We start from the raw sequence: 20,293 nt of genomic DNA, 5'->3' as shown, positions 1-20,293 counted from the left end.
CCCCCCTACAAGAGCCATAATACCTTCTAATAGCTTCTCTTCTATTAAAATTACATTTTAATTAAAACATTCCGTGTTGTAGGTTTCTCAGGAGTAACCGTTACACAATGGACAGTGTAAATTAATTGCAAACGCGATGCCGAGTCTCAATTACATTGCGATTCATCGTGGGATAATTGTGGTAGGATAATTGTCTTTCCTTCAATGGGAATCGAACGGAGAAGAAACTATAGGTAAAGTATCTAGCGCATCGTGATGCGAAAAATAGGGCGGGGACGCAAACCTGTCCGGTGTGTGCTCACGAAGTTGAAAAGAAAGCATTGTGCGCCTACTGCGCGATCGTGCAGTGTCTCACACTCGCTTTCGAGAGTTGCTCTTAAAACGCGCCTCCGTTTGCTCACGCTCGCGGATATAATTCTCGCCTTGATCGTATGCCGCTGATCGACTAACGAACAGAAAATATAAATAGAAGCCGGCCGTGCGGGAGATAACCGCCGCCGACAGTCCGGCCGGCCGAGTCTGCATTAAAGCGATTTTTTGTTACGCTCGCCGGATAGCTTTCAGGTCCCAGCAGTAGCGCCGGCGGAAGATTCAGTATCGCAATAATAGTAGGCAATAATATTACTAAGAACGCGAACAAGTTGAACCTACGGTAACGCGCGATACTCCAAGTCCGTTCTTTGTAGCTGAACTAGGTTGCACTTTTCGTCGGAGAGAGTGAAGCATGTTACAGATTTGATTGAAAGGAAAAGCATCGGAGTTCCAGGCAGCACTGGTTCAGCTATAGAGAGCTCTGAGGATCCCGGTGATCGGTATCGTAACGCGTGACGGATATTTCGATCGTGAAGATTGCGAAGCAATCAAGCCAAATCGTTAGAGTCGAATTCCCTGATTACAATTCGTCCTGTACGCGCGAGAGGAGGAAGAGAGAGAGAAGAGAGGAGAGCAGAGGGGCCCGTCGTCCTAAATTATGCGTGCCGCCGCATCTAACGAGGCCTCGCTTATCTTTATTTAGGAATTACTGGATACCGCGGGGGAGGTCCCAGAAGAGCCACGTCAGCCACATGATGGACGAGTCGGGATGCGAGAGAGCCGATGCGTGTTTGACGAAGCTTCCTGAGGGGGAGAACGAACGAGCGTCAGGCTGGCCGTCCTTTGTTCTACACATCGTATGACTAACGTCGGCTGAACCGTGCAGCCCGAATTTTTGGCTGCCATTGAACGAGGGGCCGTCGAGAGGTCCGACCACTGGCCCCGGCCAGGTGCCCCGGCCCGGACGCGTTTCGACGTAATTACTCATTCTCCGGGTTGCCGGACGTACACACGCGCACGTACGTACATATACGCCGGATCGAATAACGTACGCGCAACGTCATCGTGGCGGAGGAATTCTATCGAACGTGAATAAAGTCGCGTGAATAAATGACCGAAGGGATGTGCTCTATGCGCGGAAACTGTACGTGGCTCTCTAAGAACTCTCACGTAGCTATAGATTAGGCAGAATATAATTAATTGGTGTGTGTAAAAACAAATCGGGATATATATGTATATATATATATATACAGTAAAAGTTCTTTATTCGCGGGGGATATGTTCCATAAATTTGCCGCGAATACAGAATCCGTGGATATGGAATGGTAATTTGTATAGGATTATAGGGGATACGTTCCATGGTTCCAAAATATAAAAAAAATATCAGAATAAAATAAATTTAATAAGTGATTTTTAACAATATCTATTACTAATTATTGTCAGGCTTAGGCAAGGGTTTAAAGAACTTAGTAATTTTTTCTTGTTTTGCTGCTTTTAAGAGGTTTTTCAATTCAGATTGATATTCAGCTGTGGCATTCATAATTTGCCTTTTAAAAATGAGACTTCTTTAAAAAATCAGTATACATCTCTGTAATTTTAGTGTATAATTTCGTAATTTTAATGTATAATTTCGTGATTTTAATGTATAATTTCGTTGCAAGAAATGGATTTGAAAAATCGAGGTGTACGTCTTTGTGATTTTAATATACAGCCTGTCGCAAAAAAAAGAATCGGTACGTATATATCTTTGTAATTTTAGCAGTGCAGTTTTTCGCGGTCTCACGGCGAAGGGAAAGATCAAATCTATTCTTGGCTGTACAAAACAGTGCATTTTGTATGGGAATGATTAAAATACACGAGAGACGCGTATAAATACTCACACACGGAGCGGAATGGTGTGCACAAAACGATCCCGACCTACAATCGGAAACGAGACCGCGTTTCTCGCGCTGCCTTCGACTATTTTGCGCGCGCGCGCCGGATCCGTCGCGCTAAATCGCCGCTAAATCGTGTGTTTACCCTCGGGCTCTTTCACGTAACGAGCAGATGTATTGCTGCAATGAGAATAAGTCAAAGCTGGGCGGTGGCTGCGGTATCGCGCCACGGCAAAGGAACGGACGGCTAATTGCCTGACGCTCGGCCGAAAAGCGGACGTCTAAACAACGACGCGTTGTGTCGCTATTTCAAGCCTTGTATTTAGACTAAAGCGGGGAACAATAACAAGAGGCAAGAGCGCGCCACATTGTGGCGGAAGAAGGAGGAAGGAGACTTGGCGTGTTACCACCCGATGACTGACCCATCGATAGGAACGCGCGCGCGAGGAGAAGGAGGAGAAAGAGGAGACGAAGACGCGACAGGACGCGCCGCGACGCGTCGCCGTCGCGTCACTTTGGCTGTGACGTTCCGCCGCAGGACTCAGGCGCCACCGTTCCCCTTCCGTTCCGCTGTTCTCTCACCGACTTATCGCCGACAAACGGCGCACCCACCCACACCACCAGCTCGCCTTTAACTGGCACACGCGCGTCTTGCGAGAGCCGCCGCGCCGGCCGATCGGATGTATACAATGTCGTTAATGTAAGTGGCACGCCACTCTTCGGGAAAATAATTGAGTCCTACGAGCGCGCGCGCGCTTCATCGTCTCGCTACCTGATAACGACTGTGCGGAATTATTCTTCCCTTCTCTTCCTACGTTTTTCTTTTCTACGAAAATCGTTCGTATCTACTCGAACACGGCTTCTTTTCACTCAGTGACCCAAGTCGACGCAAACGTCGTTCTGTCCTTGTTGAGTGACAGACAAGATGATGCTTAGTGACTTGTGTCGCTACACACACACACACACACACACATATATATATATGTGTATACTGTGTCTGTTTCTACTACTATCGATTAAATCTCAACCTAAGTTTAAGTTGTTGCTTAAGGAACGTTCAAACTCAGGTTAAAGATTTAATCGATGTCGGTAGACACGGATTATGTAGACAGCACTTAAATAACTCCTCTTTGTGTACCAGAGAAGAATATCGTTCTATTTTGCTTAGAAAGGCGATTCCTCAGTTTACTTTCCTTCTTTTAAATAATAATTATTTTCAGCAAAGAATATTTTCTCGATAACAATACTTATCATAAAATATAGAAATACTTGTGAACACGTACTAGAAAAAAATTCATTCCCTTTTTGAGAATATTATAAATTTTATTGAGAAAATGTTAAATCTTCGATTAACTAGAATAAGCAAACTTAAGTTTGTCAATATTTAATATTCTTAATTAAAAAAACCAAATTTATACATATAAATTTAGTATTTCAATCAAGGAAGTAAATATGAAACTATATATACACACACACACACACACACACACATATATAGTAGAATTCACAATAAATTTTGAATAATTTGATGCTTATGGTGAACTTGTGTGATATACGTGCGGATATATAAACTCAGAAGTACTCGAAACAAGTAACATTTACTGGAATGCATATTAATACGTATTTTCCTGTGTGTGCAATTATATACGAAACTTTCAACGCGTCACGCGATCGGAGAGTCGAAAACCGGGCGACGAGAGATCGGGAGGAGACAACTGTGACACCTCCCGGGCGGAAACGACTTGAACTTTTGACAAAGTAATCGGAGTAACCGGGGATAATTACCTCGCATCCGTGCGAGAGAGAGAGAACGAATTGCGGCGCGCGGCGACGAGGGTGCGCGGGCGCGCGCACAACGGCGGCGCCGCGGCAGCCGGCCCCGGTTTAAAAAGTATCCGAGGCGAGTGTTCTTGAAAGCGGGTGCCGGCGGGTGCGTGCGAGTCGACTGGCGGCGGCGAGCCGGCGCGACAGTGAGTCAGTCAGTCAGCCGCCGAACATCGTCGAAGTCGGGCGCGCTCTCTTCGGTGCATTCGCGAGTCGCTCTCTCTCTCTCTACCTTTGTTTTTCCGCCGCGATCGCGTTATGCTCGACGCGGTAATCAGCGCGGGAACGAGCCACCGATCGCCGAGGCGATAATAACGACGCGATCGCGCGCTCCGCGATGACAAGAGCGTCTTAATCCCTCGAGAAGAAGAGACACATGCCCGATCTCCCGGAAAGCATCGTACGGACGACGAAGACACCGGAGTCGCGCGCGACCGAGGCTCTTCCTGAGACACTCCTGCCCCGCCGGCGTAGCGACTGCGACTCGTCGCGCTCGCCGCGATGTTGCCGTGCGACCTGGTGACTTTGGCGACGGTGATGACAAGCCTCGTCGTCGCCGTCGTCGTAAGCGGCGCGCCGAACCACCTGGACCCGGAGGATTACGAGGTGCTCGCCGACGACGAGGCCAGATCCGCCGATAACGGTAATGCGCCTTCTCTCTCTCTTCATCCGCGTGCGATCGATCACGCGATCTCATTTCGCGGCTTGCCCGCTTCATCGCGAGGGAAATTCACGCGCCGAAGTGAGGAAGAGAGGAGTAGGAGAAGAGGGGAAAAGACGGTAGCTAAAGAGCCACCGCGCGTGTCCACGGAGGCTGAGGCCGTGTCGCAAGCTCTCTCGAGCTTTGTTGCTGGACCGCCGTTCCCTCGGCATTCTAATCCGAGCGCGTATCGCCAATCGCGATCTTCGATCCGCGATTTCGCTCGCGCTGGTCGCCGAAGAACCGCGAGGATATATAACCTGCTTTCGTAATTGCGATTCTATCGCACGGCGGCGGCTTCGATATGATAAAATCCGGAACGTGTTTTCCAGGCCTTTCGCCTCGCGCGCCAATCGCATCGTCGTGATTCTTTCTTTCCCTTTTTCTTCCTCCCGGCGATGTGACGTTACGAGTTTTCCCGCCGGGCAAATCAGAGCGGGTGTGTGAGAGCGGAAAACGCGTTCGGTTTCTTCGGCGTTTCGATTTCGTTAGTTGTCCGTCGCCTCTAATCACAGACACGCTTCCTTCGCTCTCTGTCTCTCTCGCTCCGCGATGACAGGCGGCCGCTTTCGCGAATTGCTTCGACGCACTTGTGCACGAGAGTATGGTCATATTGTGTGTGTGTGTGTATATGTGTTACTAGCGAAGGTGAGATACTTGCGTGCAAATGATCGCAGGAAATACGGCCGACGCACGTGCCCGGCACGCTAGTTTTGCTAATTCCTGCGAATTTAGCGATAGCGTATATCTCCTCGAGAATAGGTGGTTACCGTATTAATTCGATCGCATGTTCGCGCAATAACGAGAGTAGCGGCGCGTGTGTTAGCTGGAAATCGGGAATTTATATCGGGATTTTTCCCGATTTCCGGTGGAAAATCCGGTCGAAAATTCCACTGGCGACTCCCGCAAATCGCACGATCGAGCGATGGATTTGCAAGACAACGAGCTGTTTGTTCACATGCAACATTGCACGTATTCTCGCAACTGTAAAGCGCGATAACGCGTTAAATCGATCTATTCAGAAAGAAATTTTATCAAAACGCGATAAGCGTTTTCTCCGGCACGCGTTTATACTTCATACATACTTCACACACACACACACACACACACACACTTTCGCTCTCTTCCTCTCCGTCGGAGGATAATAAAATATTCCATCTCCTCCTTGTGTGTATGTTTATACGTGTGTAATTTTTATTGAAGCAGAAGAAACTTCTCGTTTCTCGCAAAAACGTAAATCGTTCAATCGTGAGACAATACACGTATCCCGCAGAGCGAGAGACTCACGTGCTGCCGCTCGGCGCCAAGGAGCTCGCTAAAACGATTCGGTTGCGAACGGAAAAAAGAAAAAAAAAACAAGGCTATTAGGCGATAGTGTAAACTACCTCGAAAGGGGGTCGATCGTCGTTCGTGGAATGCTCAACGCGAGAAATAAAATCGTTTACCGGAGCCGAGCGTGCGGGAGGAACGCTCGCGTCGCGCGACGCGCAAGTGATTCACGATCGATCGATAGATTTACATTCGCGAACGGCGCCTGCTAGCGTCAACGTTGACCAGTGCGCTACTTCTGCCTCCTCTAACGACCATGATTAGTAATAGGAAGAGAATAGAACCGGCGGCGACGATAATAGAAGCAAGAATCTGTAGTAAGTGGAATCAATAAGAGAAAGAAGATAAAAACAAAAGTTCTTTCCTCTCTCTCTCTCTCTCCTCCCTCCCCTCTTCAGATAAGAGAGAAAGGAAGTTTTTAACTTTTCATTTCAATAACTCGATTGTACATTGAAAAAGAATTGCTACGTTCAAATAAATATTTATCAAGGAATTTTGGAGCAGTTTATTTGGATTAAATAAATATTACTTGAATACAGCACTTTTCTTTCAGTGTGCCAGTAATGCTTAATCCAAATAAAATAAACTACTCCGATACTTCTCAGCTAATATTTACTTGAACGTAGCAATTCTTTTTTTCATATATATTATAGGAAATCAAGTTGGCTATACCACAGTAATCCTGAGAGAGTTAAAAAGGTTATCACAATTCAATACTCAGTAAACATCAACTAACAGTACCATTACGTGAACGTTATAATTTCTCACTCAACAATGTAAATGTAATATAACATACGTTATACATAACAGTTATATTTGAATGAGAAATTGTTACATTGTTGTAATGCTACTGTTGAGTATTTAATTGTGATAAACATTTAAACCTTCTCAGAGTTACCGTAACACATGTATATGCTTTGTACAATTCTTATAATGCTTTAATAACTTTGTTTAATAACTTTGTTAAATTCTTCTTCTTTAACTCAGACATTGTCGGAGAAAATACAACGAACATTACTGCTAACAAATATCACCACCCAAAAATTCCACCGAACCAAAAAATGAAGTCCCGTTAAACGGCCGACCGGATGTCACTTCAAAATTAAATCATTTCCTTCAGATTATCACTCGTCTCTAGAGAGGTTAACAATCGTCGCGAATTTCCGAAAGATCACGCACATGTTCTCCGCGTGTGCGCTCGCGCGCACACAGCGACGACGACGGTACTTTATAGCGATGCACAGCATTTTTAGCGTTCTCGTCTCGACGGCGGTGTGTAATTTATTATTTCTCACGTACGCGCCAGCATCTCCGTCCCTAGTTTTCTTCGAGTTATTCATGTCTGCGCGCGCGCACAGAGAGAGAGAGAGAGAGAGAGAGAGAGAGTAGCCGTGGACAAAAGCATACGGCGGCGGCGCGGTGCGCGAAATAATAAATATCAAGAAATTTTGTCGCTCCGGCGCTCCCGATAGCGGAGTTTAGAAAGACGATAAAGTATACGTCGGGCGCCAGCTAGGCGCGTGGATAGCGGAGTACATAGCGCGGTTACCTATATACTCCGTTGTGTGTATGTGCTTACCGACACGCTTGTTGCACGTCCGCGTACACACCGCGCTCGTCTCTCGCTCGCTTTTCCTCTCCGGATAATCCCTGAAACCCAGCGAATGCACTCGTGAATGCACTCGTATAATAAACGCCGGCCGAAGGGGCTCGGTGCGCGATCCCGAATGCGCAACGATCATCCGCGTTACAAATAAAGGACTCGTTACTAAGTAGATCCGGCTGAACCGTGGTGAACAACTACGAGCAACGAACTCGGGGACATGGCCGTGGTATACGGAGTGAGGCAATAACTATTGTCACTTTATCTCTAAATAGTCGATATCTTCGGGAGTGTCAGAGTACGAGGGGATAACGATTTCTTTGGATTTGATAGGATTTTTTAAATTGAGACGAACTTGTCTTTTAGAACAGGCAAATTTAATTCAATAAACAGGATCGTGTGGTTACTCGAACGATAAATATCTTTACGTCAAGTAACATGTTTTTTTTTTGTTGTTTTCATCCAAACATTACAATGATTGTCACAAACAGCAAATTATTTGGAAGGAGTAACATTGTGTTACTTGTAAAGTATTGAAGAACTTCTTTGTGTGTTTCAGAGCGCGGGGTAATATTTAATATATAATAAAATGAAGTTTTTTTTTATTTTAAAAGTTTTTAGTTTTTTTATTTTAAAAGTTTTAGTTTTTTTTTTATTTTAATTTTTAATTTTTTAAATTTTTATTTTAAAAATGAAATATTATTCCCTTTAAAAATGAAACAACGTTTTCATTTCAAGTATTCTATCAAAATATTTGATACTGAATTACACTGTTTATATTAAACATAACCAAATCAAATAAACGCGTATACTAAACCCAAAGAAACCGTTTTCTCCGTGTAAGAGGAAAATTCGTCTAGCACACCGCAAAAAATATCAAAGTATTTTTTTCCTCAGTGTAGAAAAAATTGCGTACTGATAGTTATCGTACTTTGTACACCTGTAAATATAAATTTTTCCCATCTTTACATCATCAAGTCGTTAGTAAAATATTTGTATTTCTCGAAGACACTCAAAGTGACGATGGTTGTTGCCTCACCCTGTATTCCCCGGGAACAACACGTAGTCTTCAGCGAGAGTTTGCGCTTATCGCCCCGATATCGTCATTCAGAGATGCGTTCTTTTCAGACCGGAGTAATATTCGATCGGTTAATTGACTGTTGACGCGAAATATGCCTTCGCTCTTGATCGTGGTGTGTATTTAAACAAGCAGAGAAAAAAAGAGAGAGAGAGAGAGCCGATCGTCAATTCCACGGAATCGTTTCGCCGGCCGTTTATAGTTCCTCGGATGCATTTCGCATCTTCGGCAAGCGCTATGGCAACGAGCCTCGATATCGCAGGGTCATTAATCCGTATGCGTTCGGCGAATCGCTCGTTAATCTATTCGCGTACAGTATAATAGCGGCGCCCCTGATACGACGACCTCGTCGTCGTTGTCGTCTCTTCAGCGCGCGCTCGACGAAAACGAGTCTCGTCTGTCCGGTCGTTCGGTTAATTAATTTCGATCCGCGATCGCAGTCGCTAATGGACTTTACGGATCGCGCGCATCGTCGTCCTTTCGCTCCCCATAATTCAATTGTGGGATCTTCCCGACGAGCGAGTATAATCATGATCGGAGAAACGTAATCGCGCCTAAGGATGAATTCATCGACGGGACACCGTTCCGGATGATTAGTCGAAAGTATCGCTTTATTATCGAGGCTTCGATCTGCCACGTTATTCGTCGCGCCGTCGTCGTCATCGTCGTCGTGGAGCCACCGTTGTCTTCGAGCGGCGCGACGACGACGGCGAAAAATGCGAGCTCATCGACGCCACGAGGAGCGGAACGTATGCACGCACACGCCCGGTTTATCACGCACAGACACAGGCGCGCGTACACGCACGCACGCACACTCACGCGGTGGTAAGTGCCGCGGCGCGGCTACAGCTGGCGCATGGCGTTACGCTACGCACGCACACACCGTCACCCGGTGGCGCCTGTCGGCCACACGGATGTGCATGCGTGCGTGACGAGTTTGTACCTCTCTTCGGCTATATGTATATACACGTTCGTACGTACATAAAGTAGCCCGCGTTGCAGTACGGCACGTACGCGTTGTGCGTCGTGAAAAGAAAGGGAAAAAACCGACGACGCGACGAATTTCTCTCTTTCTCTCTCTCTCTCTCTCTCTTTCTTTCTCCCGCTGTCTCGCGCCGTCTCGCTCTCGTTTCCTCGCTCAACTCACGGCCGGTTAATTGGGACGGCGAAATCTCACGGACGCCCGTCGTCGGCCCGGGTGACCGACCGGGGAAAATCGCGCGAGGCAACGCAGCCGCGCTTTCGCCCGGAGATCGCGATCGTCATCCGGGTGCGCAAAGGCCGACTCGGTCGCAGGACGACGACGAGCCGACTGACGCAAGCGACGCGCGGAGATTTCCCGCGTTATTCCCGAACACTTTTCACTGTTCGTTCGTCGGAGAGAGCGAGAACCGCCGGGGTCGAGAGTGCGTCGGCGATTTCTCACGGGGAGAGTCGCCTTCGGGAATATAACGAAATTCGCGCCGAATGACAGGCGTTCACTGTGGAACGCGCTAATTCATGTAATCCTGATCTCGCTGCTACTACTTGTTTACGATTCAGTACGCCACTTCCTATCCGCGCGGTAATTACAACTCCCGGGCCGCGAGACCGCCGCCGTCGCATTTATTAACCTGTCTAGAATATCCGATACCACCACCGTCGCTTTCCGACGCCCTCGAAGCAACAACCACCTACTGTTCCGCCTTGGCCCGGCGCGATTTCCCACGGTAAAACACATAAAAAAGCGACCGTCCGCGAGCGAGAAGCGCCTCCCTCCTCCCTCCCCGAGCCATCGCCACCCTTTGGCGCCCAAGGTGCATTCCGCGATACGGCTCATCAGGGATGCGCGACGACACGTGAGAGAGAGGGAGGGAGGGGGGGAGAGAGACGGTCGTGCAAAATCGCGCGTATTTAAATATAACTGCCGAGACGTTTGCTCTTCGCTATTTACAATCGGCCATCAATCAGCGCGCGTGTTATATCCTCGGCATTCGAATAGACAGACGCGCGGGTTATGTTAATCGCGCGCTTCGTATGCGACGCGCAAGCGACACGACGCCGCGCGCTGCGCGCCGCGACGCGCAAGCAAGTTGGCTGACCAGCGAGCGAGTGGGCACGCACGCGTGCGGCATGCATGCATGTGCAATTCTCGCGGGGATCGAGATGCGTCGAATCCAAATGAACGAGCGCTGTCGCAATCCGCCGTTTCTGCGGCTCGGTAGCCGGCGATCAACGAACTTGCGATGCGCGACGACGAGGAGAGAAAAGCGGGGAGGAGGAGGACGCCGTCCGGCCGCTGAACGCGATAGAAAAGACGCGCGATCTATTCTGGTCTAAATTGACGAGAGTGACGGCCGATGCAGCGTCGCAATGTCTCGATTATAAACCGTGACAGAGTCGCGGAGATGCCTCGCGAGAGAGCCCGAAAAGTGCCGAGGAATTAAGTCCCGGCGGATCGGCGGGACTCCCGGACGAAGATTCCAGTGATTATGTAGTTAAAATGCTGTGTCACGGTCCTTCTAAATTTCTTTGTTACTTTAACGGGGTGAATATGTTAATTTGTAATATTTATAATATTTGTGCACTTTCTACATATTGCCCATGTTAATGTAAACCTAAAAATTTAGGTGGGCTGTTTGTAACCAAATTTTTTGTACTGTGTACACAATAAAAAAATATTTTGTAAAAAATATTGCGTTAAAATCGGTCCTTATTAAGATTTTTATATTAAATTTTTAACGTACCGGTGTGTTAATTTAACGTGTTAATATGCGTGTTTATATTGCCTCAATATAAATTTGTGTTGAGTTGATATTCAACATATATATGTGTTAAAATAACACATTTTATACTTCGGTGTCGATTAATGTAATTTTGCGTTCATTTCTTACATAATGTTTGCTGTTACTTTTCAACATACCTTGTGTTAAATTAACACAAAAAATTTGTGCGGGCCGTGTGTTAAATTTAACACAAGATTTTCTATTTTTTATACACTCGCGTGTACGTGCGAGGAACTTCAATTTTCACCCGATCAATCAATTCAGTCGACGGAACAACAATTGTTACTCAAACAAATATTCCGTACATGTTGTTTCTATGAAACAAATTTCAGTGAAATAAATAGAAATACTAAATCTAAAGAAATCCTTTTCTCCGTGTAAGAGAACGTCTCTCGATTACTGTTCAGCTTCGGTGTAATCAATTTCAATTTTACGTCCGTCTTGCTTTCGTTATTTTAATTTCAATCTCTGTACGCGACACACAGGCGCGCAAGGAGGGAGGGAGGGAGAGCCAGCGATAAAACACATGCACGTTGCGCCGACGACTGTTGCTCAAAGGCCATTATTTACATTTTCGCCGCGTACCCGCTGTCACTCGCGCGCGCTGCCGGGATAGAAATCTCTCTCGTGTATACGCACATTGAATCGCGACTCGCATCGAAATCGCGCGCCGCCGACGCTCGCGCGCGATAGCCAGTCAATAACGGCGCGGCCGTTCTGGATCAATTAACGCGATTCCGAGCTTCCCCCTTCGCGGCGCTTTTTGCGCCACGATGACGTTCGCATCATCGCTCGAGGCGAGCGAAAGTAATCGCGGGATGGAAACGAGAATCTCGGTGGCCGGCCGGCCGGTACTCGCTTCGGTAGCGGATCATCGCGAGGCAATATCGTCGGGAACATTAATCACTCCCAGGACTAATAGTAAAACAAGAACGCTCTCCTCCGGCCATTTTCCCGGCTCGATTTCGAACCGAATTCAATACTCCCCGAGGCGTAACACTCGCGCTCTCTCTCTCTCTCTCTCTCGCTCCTTCCCGCTCTTCCTTGCGCGCGCGCGAACGTGTCGCATCGTTAACGACGCGAGACTCTTTTCTTACGAGTCTCGGCGCGATCACAATGCGTTTCTGTCTATAAATAAATGCACGAGCCGATAGATTCTCGGAATCAATGTCAACGGCTGCCGGGAAAAGGCGCCTATAAATAAGCCGCGCACTCGAAGCCGAGTCATTCATACGAGTTATTCTACTTTCGCGTTTCTGCTCGGCAGGTCGTGACGGTGTGAATCGCATACCGGGAAGAGGAACAAATCGAACGAAACTTTCTTCTCTTTTCTTTCTCCTCGACGTCGACCGTTTCGCCAACTCGACGCGGTATCTCGCGCGGTTACGTACGTATGCGAGATTGCGTCGCGTGACGCAAGGTGCGCGAGATACGCGCAAGTGGTGTAAATAAATAATAAATTGCACCGCGGGGAGGAAAAATGAGAGAGAGGGATGGTAGCTCCGGTTTCATTGATAGTGCTCGATGAAGCGTGGTCGAGCGAGGAACGCGATATCGTTTAGTAATCGCTCGGCATGCACGCTCCAAGAAGCGCCTACATCTACCTGCTGTCGCTTCTTCTTCTTCGCCGCAGTGGCGTAAGCAGAAACGAACAGAAATCGTCGATTTCAGCGACGCGAATCTCTTAACAGCCACGTTTCTTGCTTAACACCTGCGGACTGCAAAACCCGTGGAAACGCGGAAGAAACCCTTGCCGCGGAAATGATTTCTTCCTGCGCGAATGATTCTTCATCGTATGATAATGACGCGGAAAATCTTCTTCCGTTTTCCTCTCTCCTCCCGAAGGGGGAATCAGATTCCACGTGCCGCGCGTGCGTAATGCGTACGCGCACCGCGAGGTCAACTCGCAACGAATCACACGTGTCACAATGAAGTCAACTCACGATAGATCCGTCTTTTTTAGTTAGTTCAGCTAGGTTGTACTTTTTGCCATTAGAAAGAAACAAGTGTATAACCTGACGTCGGAGGGGAAAGAAACGAAGTTCCAGAGTGCAGCACACATTAGTTAAAAAGTACCAGGCTCTAACGTGTAACACGTACACAGAGAAAAAGCCTTCTTCAGATTTAGCATTTCTATTTGTTTGACTAAGATTTCTTTCACAGAAACAAGATATATGAAATATTATTTGCTTGAGTAAAAAATTTCACTGTCTCATTCAAGAAAACTCTTATTATTTAACAGAAGGAACGCCATTGTTTGAAATAATATCTTTTAACCGGATAAAATATTATTCGGTTACGATAAATATGTAAAATGAAACAAAGGATTTCTTTATAAGAAAACTATCTTTTGTTTCAAACAAATTGTTTTACTTAAGATAAAGATACACATTCGTTGAAAAGTCTACCAATCGTATTTATTAATCGAAACATTAGTTTCTTCGGAACGTGCCAACGATGAGATTTGTTTGGATGCAATGAAATTGATTAAATTTGAAAAAATCTCTCTCAGTGTACACACGTGCAACACGTTCGCGCCACAAAGTCAACTCGCAACTTATCACACATATGACACGACCGCAGTCAATGTGTTAATTTTCCTGACTCAGGGTTTTTTTTTTTACATCCACGAGATCTCATCGCTTCCGCGCACGAGGGTGAGCTCGAACGTCGAACCGGTTATTAGTTACACCGGATATACCGCGATCGGGCAAAGAAGAGGGTTGTTGTCGGCTCCTTCCTTCCTCCCTCCTTGCCCGGTTCGCAATAATAATTCGCCACGGCTGTCTCGATCGGTTGGCTCGCACTTCCTCTCGGCGTAGAGCGCGCGCGCGCGTTTCACCCTTTGTTCCCGCAATAAATCATCAAACGCTTCAGCGACTCCAGTTAGGGTTACACCGCTTAGCCTCTCGGTCAACATTCCTGCGCCGGCAGGCAAACCGTTAAAGAGTTGTTGAAACTCCGGGGAGCAGCGAGGACGCGTCGTTGACGTTGCATACGAACCGACGTCGTGAAACGTCGCGTCCGGGACGCACGAGTTGTCCCCGCGTCCAAGCACGCAAAGATCTCAGGTCGCCGACAACGTGCAATTAGGCTTCGCAGCGGCTTAACGTCGTCGTCTATCTGTGATCTCCGCCGCAAATCGCTCTGTCGTCGTGCTTTTCTCGCGCGCCAAAGCGTTGTAGATTTGAGCGAAAACGAAGATTCCGAAGGGTGTTATCTCAAGGATGTAATTGTATCGTTAACTTTAAAAGATGGAAGAACTTGAGTGAACCTTCTATTTTTGTCTAAAATTCTGAGAGGTTCTGGTTAATTGCCCAGAATGATTGGAGGTACTTGCGTTTAATATTCCTGCTAAGATCTTTTGAAAAGTTTGCTTGCAAATAATTTTAGTAGTACAATTGATTTTTATTACATATCACTATCTTCATTTAAAACTACCATTATAAAACGTTTTTGAATCATTGGATCATTTTAAATTTCTCTGAATAAAGGGTGACCGGCGGATTGTCGTCGATTCAATTGCAATCTCTTTCCTCGTTGTAGTCGCCACCCGGGCGCGAACTTGGAACTCCCGGTGACTCGGTCGGATTTTGAAGGTTTAATTAGAGCCACGACCTCGAGACAGCCGATCACGAGAGCGCGTTCGGCGAGGGACGTAATGAAAGGTGCTCTCTCGCGGTGTGCCTGCTCGCTCGCTCGGCGCAGATTGCCTGGGCAAAAACTCCGAAAATTATCATAAAGCCAGCTACGTTCCGCGGGGATCATCGGCGTGGCACGTCCGTGAAACGCGCCTGTGTGGTGCGCGTGTGTAATTTGGAGCAATTTGGCAATTGCATATAATTGATGAGGATGCCTTTTACTTGCCGATGGGCCGCTCGCCCATCGTCCGTCGCGCGCGTCCGTCCGCATATTCCAGTTAAGTAGGGCTAATCACCGGGTTGCCGAAGCCCGGGAACATCCAGAACCTATCTACTAGCGGCCGAAATGCCGAGAGCCGCGTATACTTACGTATACTACATTCGACCGGAGCTTAGACACACACACACACACACATATACATATATACCTGGGCCCTCGGAAGACAGGCCCCGACGGAACGGCAGAGAATGGCCCTCCAGCGAGACCCTCCTACTTCCCAGAAACGAGGACCCCGGCTCCCTATTGTTCTTGCTAATTGCCACCCCGCGTAACCATCCGACGTCCACCCGCCGTTTGCTTTCCGAAGTAACCGACCGGCCGAGCGAGCCAACCTACCGGACCATCCCTCCTTCCCCATAATGGTCGGATGACCCAGCTCGATGGTTACAAGTCCCAACGGAAATACCACTTTGGTTCGCGAGCTCTTTGTCAGGCGGAAATTAGGCGAAACCGAGCGAGCGATCGGCCGCTGCTTCTTCATCCCACGCTGCTCATCCCTCGCCGGAGGGAGAATTTTTACCACACGGCGAATACTCGGTCGTATTACCTGCTCTCTCCTTCGAGAGGCCGACATTTTTTCGGAAACATGGAAAGACACTCGACCTCCCGAAGTGGGTGATGCTTGGTCGATCTCTTTGTCGCGATATATCTTCGCGCGCGACAAAAGCGCATCTCCTGATTAAAATACCGTGCCCTACTTATCGGAGGATGCTGAACTCTCTGACTATAACACAGGTCGATGAGACGATTATTATTCAATCACTTTGATCTGTCAGCAGACGCCGCGCTGCCACGACGACGACTGTTTGTTACCTGGCCGCCCAGCGGGAGGCCAGTCTCCTCTTGCCTAAGTAATACCGTCGCGAAGGGTCGACATTGTCTAATTCTTCCGTGGCGACTCAATGGTTTGTTTGGACATGTTATTGTACGCGGCTCAAGTACAAAAGTTTCTCACGAGCTGGACTGCCGTTCGAGGCTCCTCGAGAAGAGGACCGGTCCTCCGGCTCGGCTGCCGGCTCGCCACTCTTCATCATCGACCACTCTTTCGACCACTCCTTTCGTCTTTCGCCATTTCACGTGGTGCTGATGAGCCCGGCGAACGTCTCTTTTTTCTTTTCGCATAACTCTGCGAGTTCATAGCCCATTCACTTGTAGTAGATGCGAACAGGTGTGTCGTCGTCGTCGTCGTCCTGTGGCCGATGCCCGTTTATTTTTTCCATTCGCGCGGGTCATTCGGAATCTCTCCCGTCGCTACCTTAACTCTTTGCGCTCTGCGAGGAATCCTCGATTCCGACTCGATAATAAGGCGAGACTATTTGGATGCCGAAACGTCGAGGAAACGTTTTGGTTTTCGTCGTAACGCACCGGTATATCGCCAGATTTAATGACTTTTTATAATTTACAGATTTTAATCTCTTTAGGAATACCGACACACACACACACACACACTTTTAGATACGTTCATTTTTTTTCTTTTCTCATTGTCAGAAAAGATACGACGGACATCACTGTGTATAAACATTCACCATAAAATTCCACGAGAGAAGGAGAAATATAGTTCTACAATTTCGGGAAAGATCGATTTTTTTTCTCAATTTTTCCGCGGATTTCTTTATTTCTTATCTTCTTTACAGGAAAAAAACGCGCGCGCGCGCGTGTGTGGGTGCACCGATCACTCATGCGAGACCGACGTCACACACACGCGTGACAGCGATAATTTCTCACTCCACGTCCACGTTAAAAAATTAAATCTGTTTCACACTATTGCATAAAAAGAAAAAAAAGTGGTCCATGGGGACGCTTTTTCTAATGAGCCGTGATGACGAACGCGTTAATGAATATTCGTGTCGAGTCCGGTTCGACATTCGAGCCGCCGGCTCAGAAATGTCACGTCGAGTGACTCGCTCGATTTCCGAGCGCCGAGGGGTTAATATATTCTCCGCGTAACGCGCAGCAAGACATATTTCCACGGTGGGCGTTCTTAAAGAAACACAACAACAATCGCCCGTGGTACCGTTCGTAGATACTCTTCGGGAAGGATCGCGCATAATAATAACACGAATGAACGTAAAAACGCCAACGGAAGCTCCGATAACGACGACGACGACGACTCGAGGATGATAATCCATCTGCGACGAAATCGACGTATTTCGAAATCGCAGTCGCGCCCGCGAAATTGCCAATTTCGCGCGTTTATTAGCCACATGGCGCCGCGTGAAACACACACACAGACACATACACACGAAAACGCAATTTGTTCTCACTCTCACGCTAATTGCCGTTACGTGCGCGCGCGCGGGGCCGGTAGCGCGCTAATTGGGAAAGCGGCGCGCACGGTATATTCGGCGTTTAATAGAGAGTTCGCGTCCCGTGTGTACCTTACGGGCGACCGCGCGGTGCGTTGCGCAACACGCTCGCGAGTTACATACGGACGCACTTTCGCGCGCGTACGTACACGCGTTCGCTCTCGCGAGGCGAGCCGAGAGAGGCTCGTTAGTTTCATCACAACTCCGGCGTGCGCCTAGATATCTACCGCGCGCGTCGTATGTATGTACGCGTACATAGGTCGTCGCTCGCTCCTCTAATTGCATGTACAACGGTGCTCGTTCGAATCGCGTTTCCGTCGTCCAGGACGGGCTTTCTATCCTCAGGCAGACAAGAGAAAGAGAAAAAGGGAGCCGGCTCTCCCTCGAGCTCTCGTTCTCGAATATCGCGCGCGGTGCTTCGTTCCGAATGCAGGCTCTTATCTCCCGGAGAGAGAGAGAGAGAGAGAGAGAGAGACGCTCCTTTTCGCGCGAGATAAGATCTTCGCAAAGTGACACATTATCGAGAGTTTATCCGTTTTCTTCGTGATTTACGAGGAGTCGATAGCGCGCGGTGTTCGAAGAATAAATAGTGCGACCGATAAGTCGCGGAGAGGCGAGTTTCAGGCGCGACGCGGAAATGGAGTCGCGCGGAAATGCATCTTCGCGTCTTTTTGCGCGGAGGAAAGTCGCACCTGAGAGTCGAAATTTTGATTCTTTCTTGATCCTGCGAATTTCATCGAGTTTAAAGGCGCAATTCTGGCTACCTGTTGCTGTTCTTTCGGCTATCGAGACTGAAAGAAGTATTTATAGAAATACTTAATATCTCCGATTTACTCTGATTAAACGTGATATTCTCTACGTTTAATTAATCTTGTGATTCTTAATTTCAGTGAATTTATTATTCAACTTATTCGACTACAGATAGGATATGTGCGATGAATGAACATTAAATAATTAATATCAGTAAACAATAAACTCTCTTGTATTCATGGTCTCCGTTGTTTCTTTTTTGGCGTCAGAAAGCTTCGATATAATTTGGGTATTCGAAAAGGATGAATAAAGAAAGGAGTTATAAGGCTAAAGATAACAGTGACATAAACATCACAATAAGAATGTAAATCTAAACTTAATGATAAAACAACATGTAGGTGGAAAGAGGCGTTGGCAGATTTAAAGTGAAGCTCGCGTTCCAAGGAGTATTATTAGAAACAAACAACATCATAGAGAAACGAGTCTCTCTCAGTACCAGCAAGGTTTCAGGTCGATTTTAACACTCGAAAATTATTTTCGATTTTTAATCGCCAAGAAACCGACTGAATGTTTTAATAACTAACAAAATGTTTCCGTCACCCGGCCGGAATTGTAAACAACATAACGATACACGTGCTCCGCGCTGTGGTATATGTGTCATTCGTTGGCTCGATACGTAATTAATTTGGTTACGGAAAAGCACGCGACGTACGAGCGTCCCAAAACAATTGTCACTTCTCTGAGAAGGACAAAGTTGCCACCTGCAGACTGTTGTCGCTCGTCGAACAATGCCGAATATATTCGGTGGCCGGGAGATCACGATTAAATCAACGCTCTCCAAATATATTCCGAGGCGATCTACGAGACGACGTGTATCGAGTGTCCCTCGTTGCATTCGATGATCGTTGACGTGCAACTGTTAGAGCCATGACATACGGAAAAACGTAAGCAGTAAAAAAATACGACTCAAACAAACTTACAACTCTTTTTTTACCACCTTTTTTGAATCTTCAAATTCTATCGAAATTCTTTATGCCATGAGACTCTATGAAAGTGGAAAATAAAAAGTTTGTTGTTTCATTTTTACCCGCTACTCATTACTCTCCGTTGTAATATTTGTTCATCGCACATGCTCTATCTGCAGTTAAGTAAGTTACATAATTGATATATTTCTTGTTGGAGTCAAAAATAAATATTCAATGCAGGTAGACTGTTCAGATGAATGAATGTTAAGTCATTTTTAAATAGAAGCTAAAAGGCAAGAAAAGGAAAGGAAGAAGATGAAAGGAAAGGCTCGTAAGATACGCAATCAAGCAGGAAATAATTGAACAAAAGTTATTGCAAATTTCTCCATGTATTATATATTTATACTTATTGAGTCGAATATTCTTGTTTACTAGTTGAATATTCAACTGCAACAGTGTGACCTTTATACACCGGTATTCTTCTATTGTTTCCTTCTTGATCTTTAAGTAAGTCCTTCCAGCCTTAACGAAACGGCGATACTCAATCATTTCTAACGTTAATGGACAATAAATTCACCACTGGCGTCTCAAATTTGACGAAATCTGCAGAGTGAATCAGCAGAGCTCTAAGATTTTTATTTGGGAACTCTCGTGCGGTTCGAAGCAACACGCAATGTTGCATCACATCGATTCATTATTCGTGTCTGCTTGTTCGCGGACGCGGCCGATTGGACGTCGAATTAAAACATAGGAGCTCAATTCGTCCGTACTTGCGATCGATAATCGAGATACCGATATGTAGCCTTCGATATTCCTCGTCGTATACACCGTCCGACGTGACTCGTCCCCCTCCCCCCCCCCCCCCC

General features: G+C 46.9%; 2 protein-coding genes across 2 annotated transcripts in view; both read left to right on the top strand.

Moving 5' to 3' along the window:
- The window catches only part of LOC106742370, a 10,746-nt gene extending 8,436 nt beyond the window's left edge, over positions 1-2,310 (top strand). The window contains exons 4-5 of the mRNA XM_014615249.1: positions 83-233; positions 1,016-2,310. Coding sequence (XP_014470735.1) covers positions 83-125 — 43 coding nt within the window. The 3' untranslated portion in view covers positions 126-233; positions 1,016-2,310. The remainder of the gene's footprint in view (positions 1-82; positions 234-1,015) is intronic.
- Positions 2,311-4,129: 1,819 nt separating this feature from the next.
- The window catches only part of LOC106742371 (BMP and activin membrane-bound inhibitor homolog), a 20,750-nt gene continuing 4,586 nt past the window's right edge, over positions 4,130-20,293 (top strand). The window contains exon 1 of the mRNA XM_014615250.1: positions 4,130-4,653. Coding sequence (XP_014470736.1) covers positions 4,512-4,653 — 142 coding nt within the window. The 5' untranslated portion in view covers positions 4,130-4,511. The remainder of the gene's footprint in view (positions 4,654-20,293) is intronic.

The sequence above is a fragment of the Dinoponera quadriceps genome, unplaced genomic scaffold, assembly GCF_001313825.1.
Source record: "Dinoponera quadriceps isolate SergipeBrazil2010 unplaced genomic scaffold, ASM131382v1 scaffold629, whole genome shotgun sequence".
Classification (NCBI taxonomy): Eukaryota; Metazoa; Arthropoda; class Insecta; order Hymenoptera; family Formicidae; genus Dinoponera; species Dinoponera quadriceps.
Note: the sequence above shows the minus strand (reverse complement) of the source record. Positions and strands in the feature narration are given on the sequence as shown.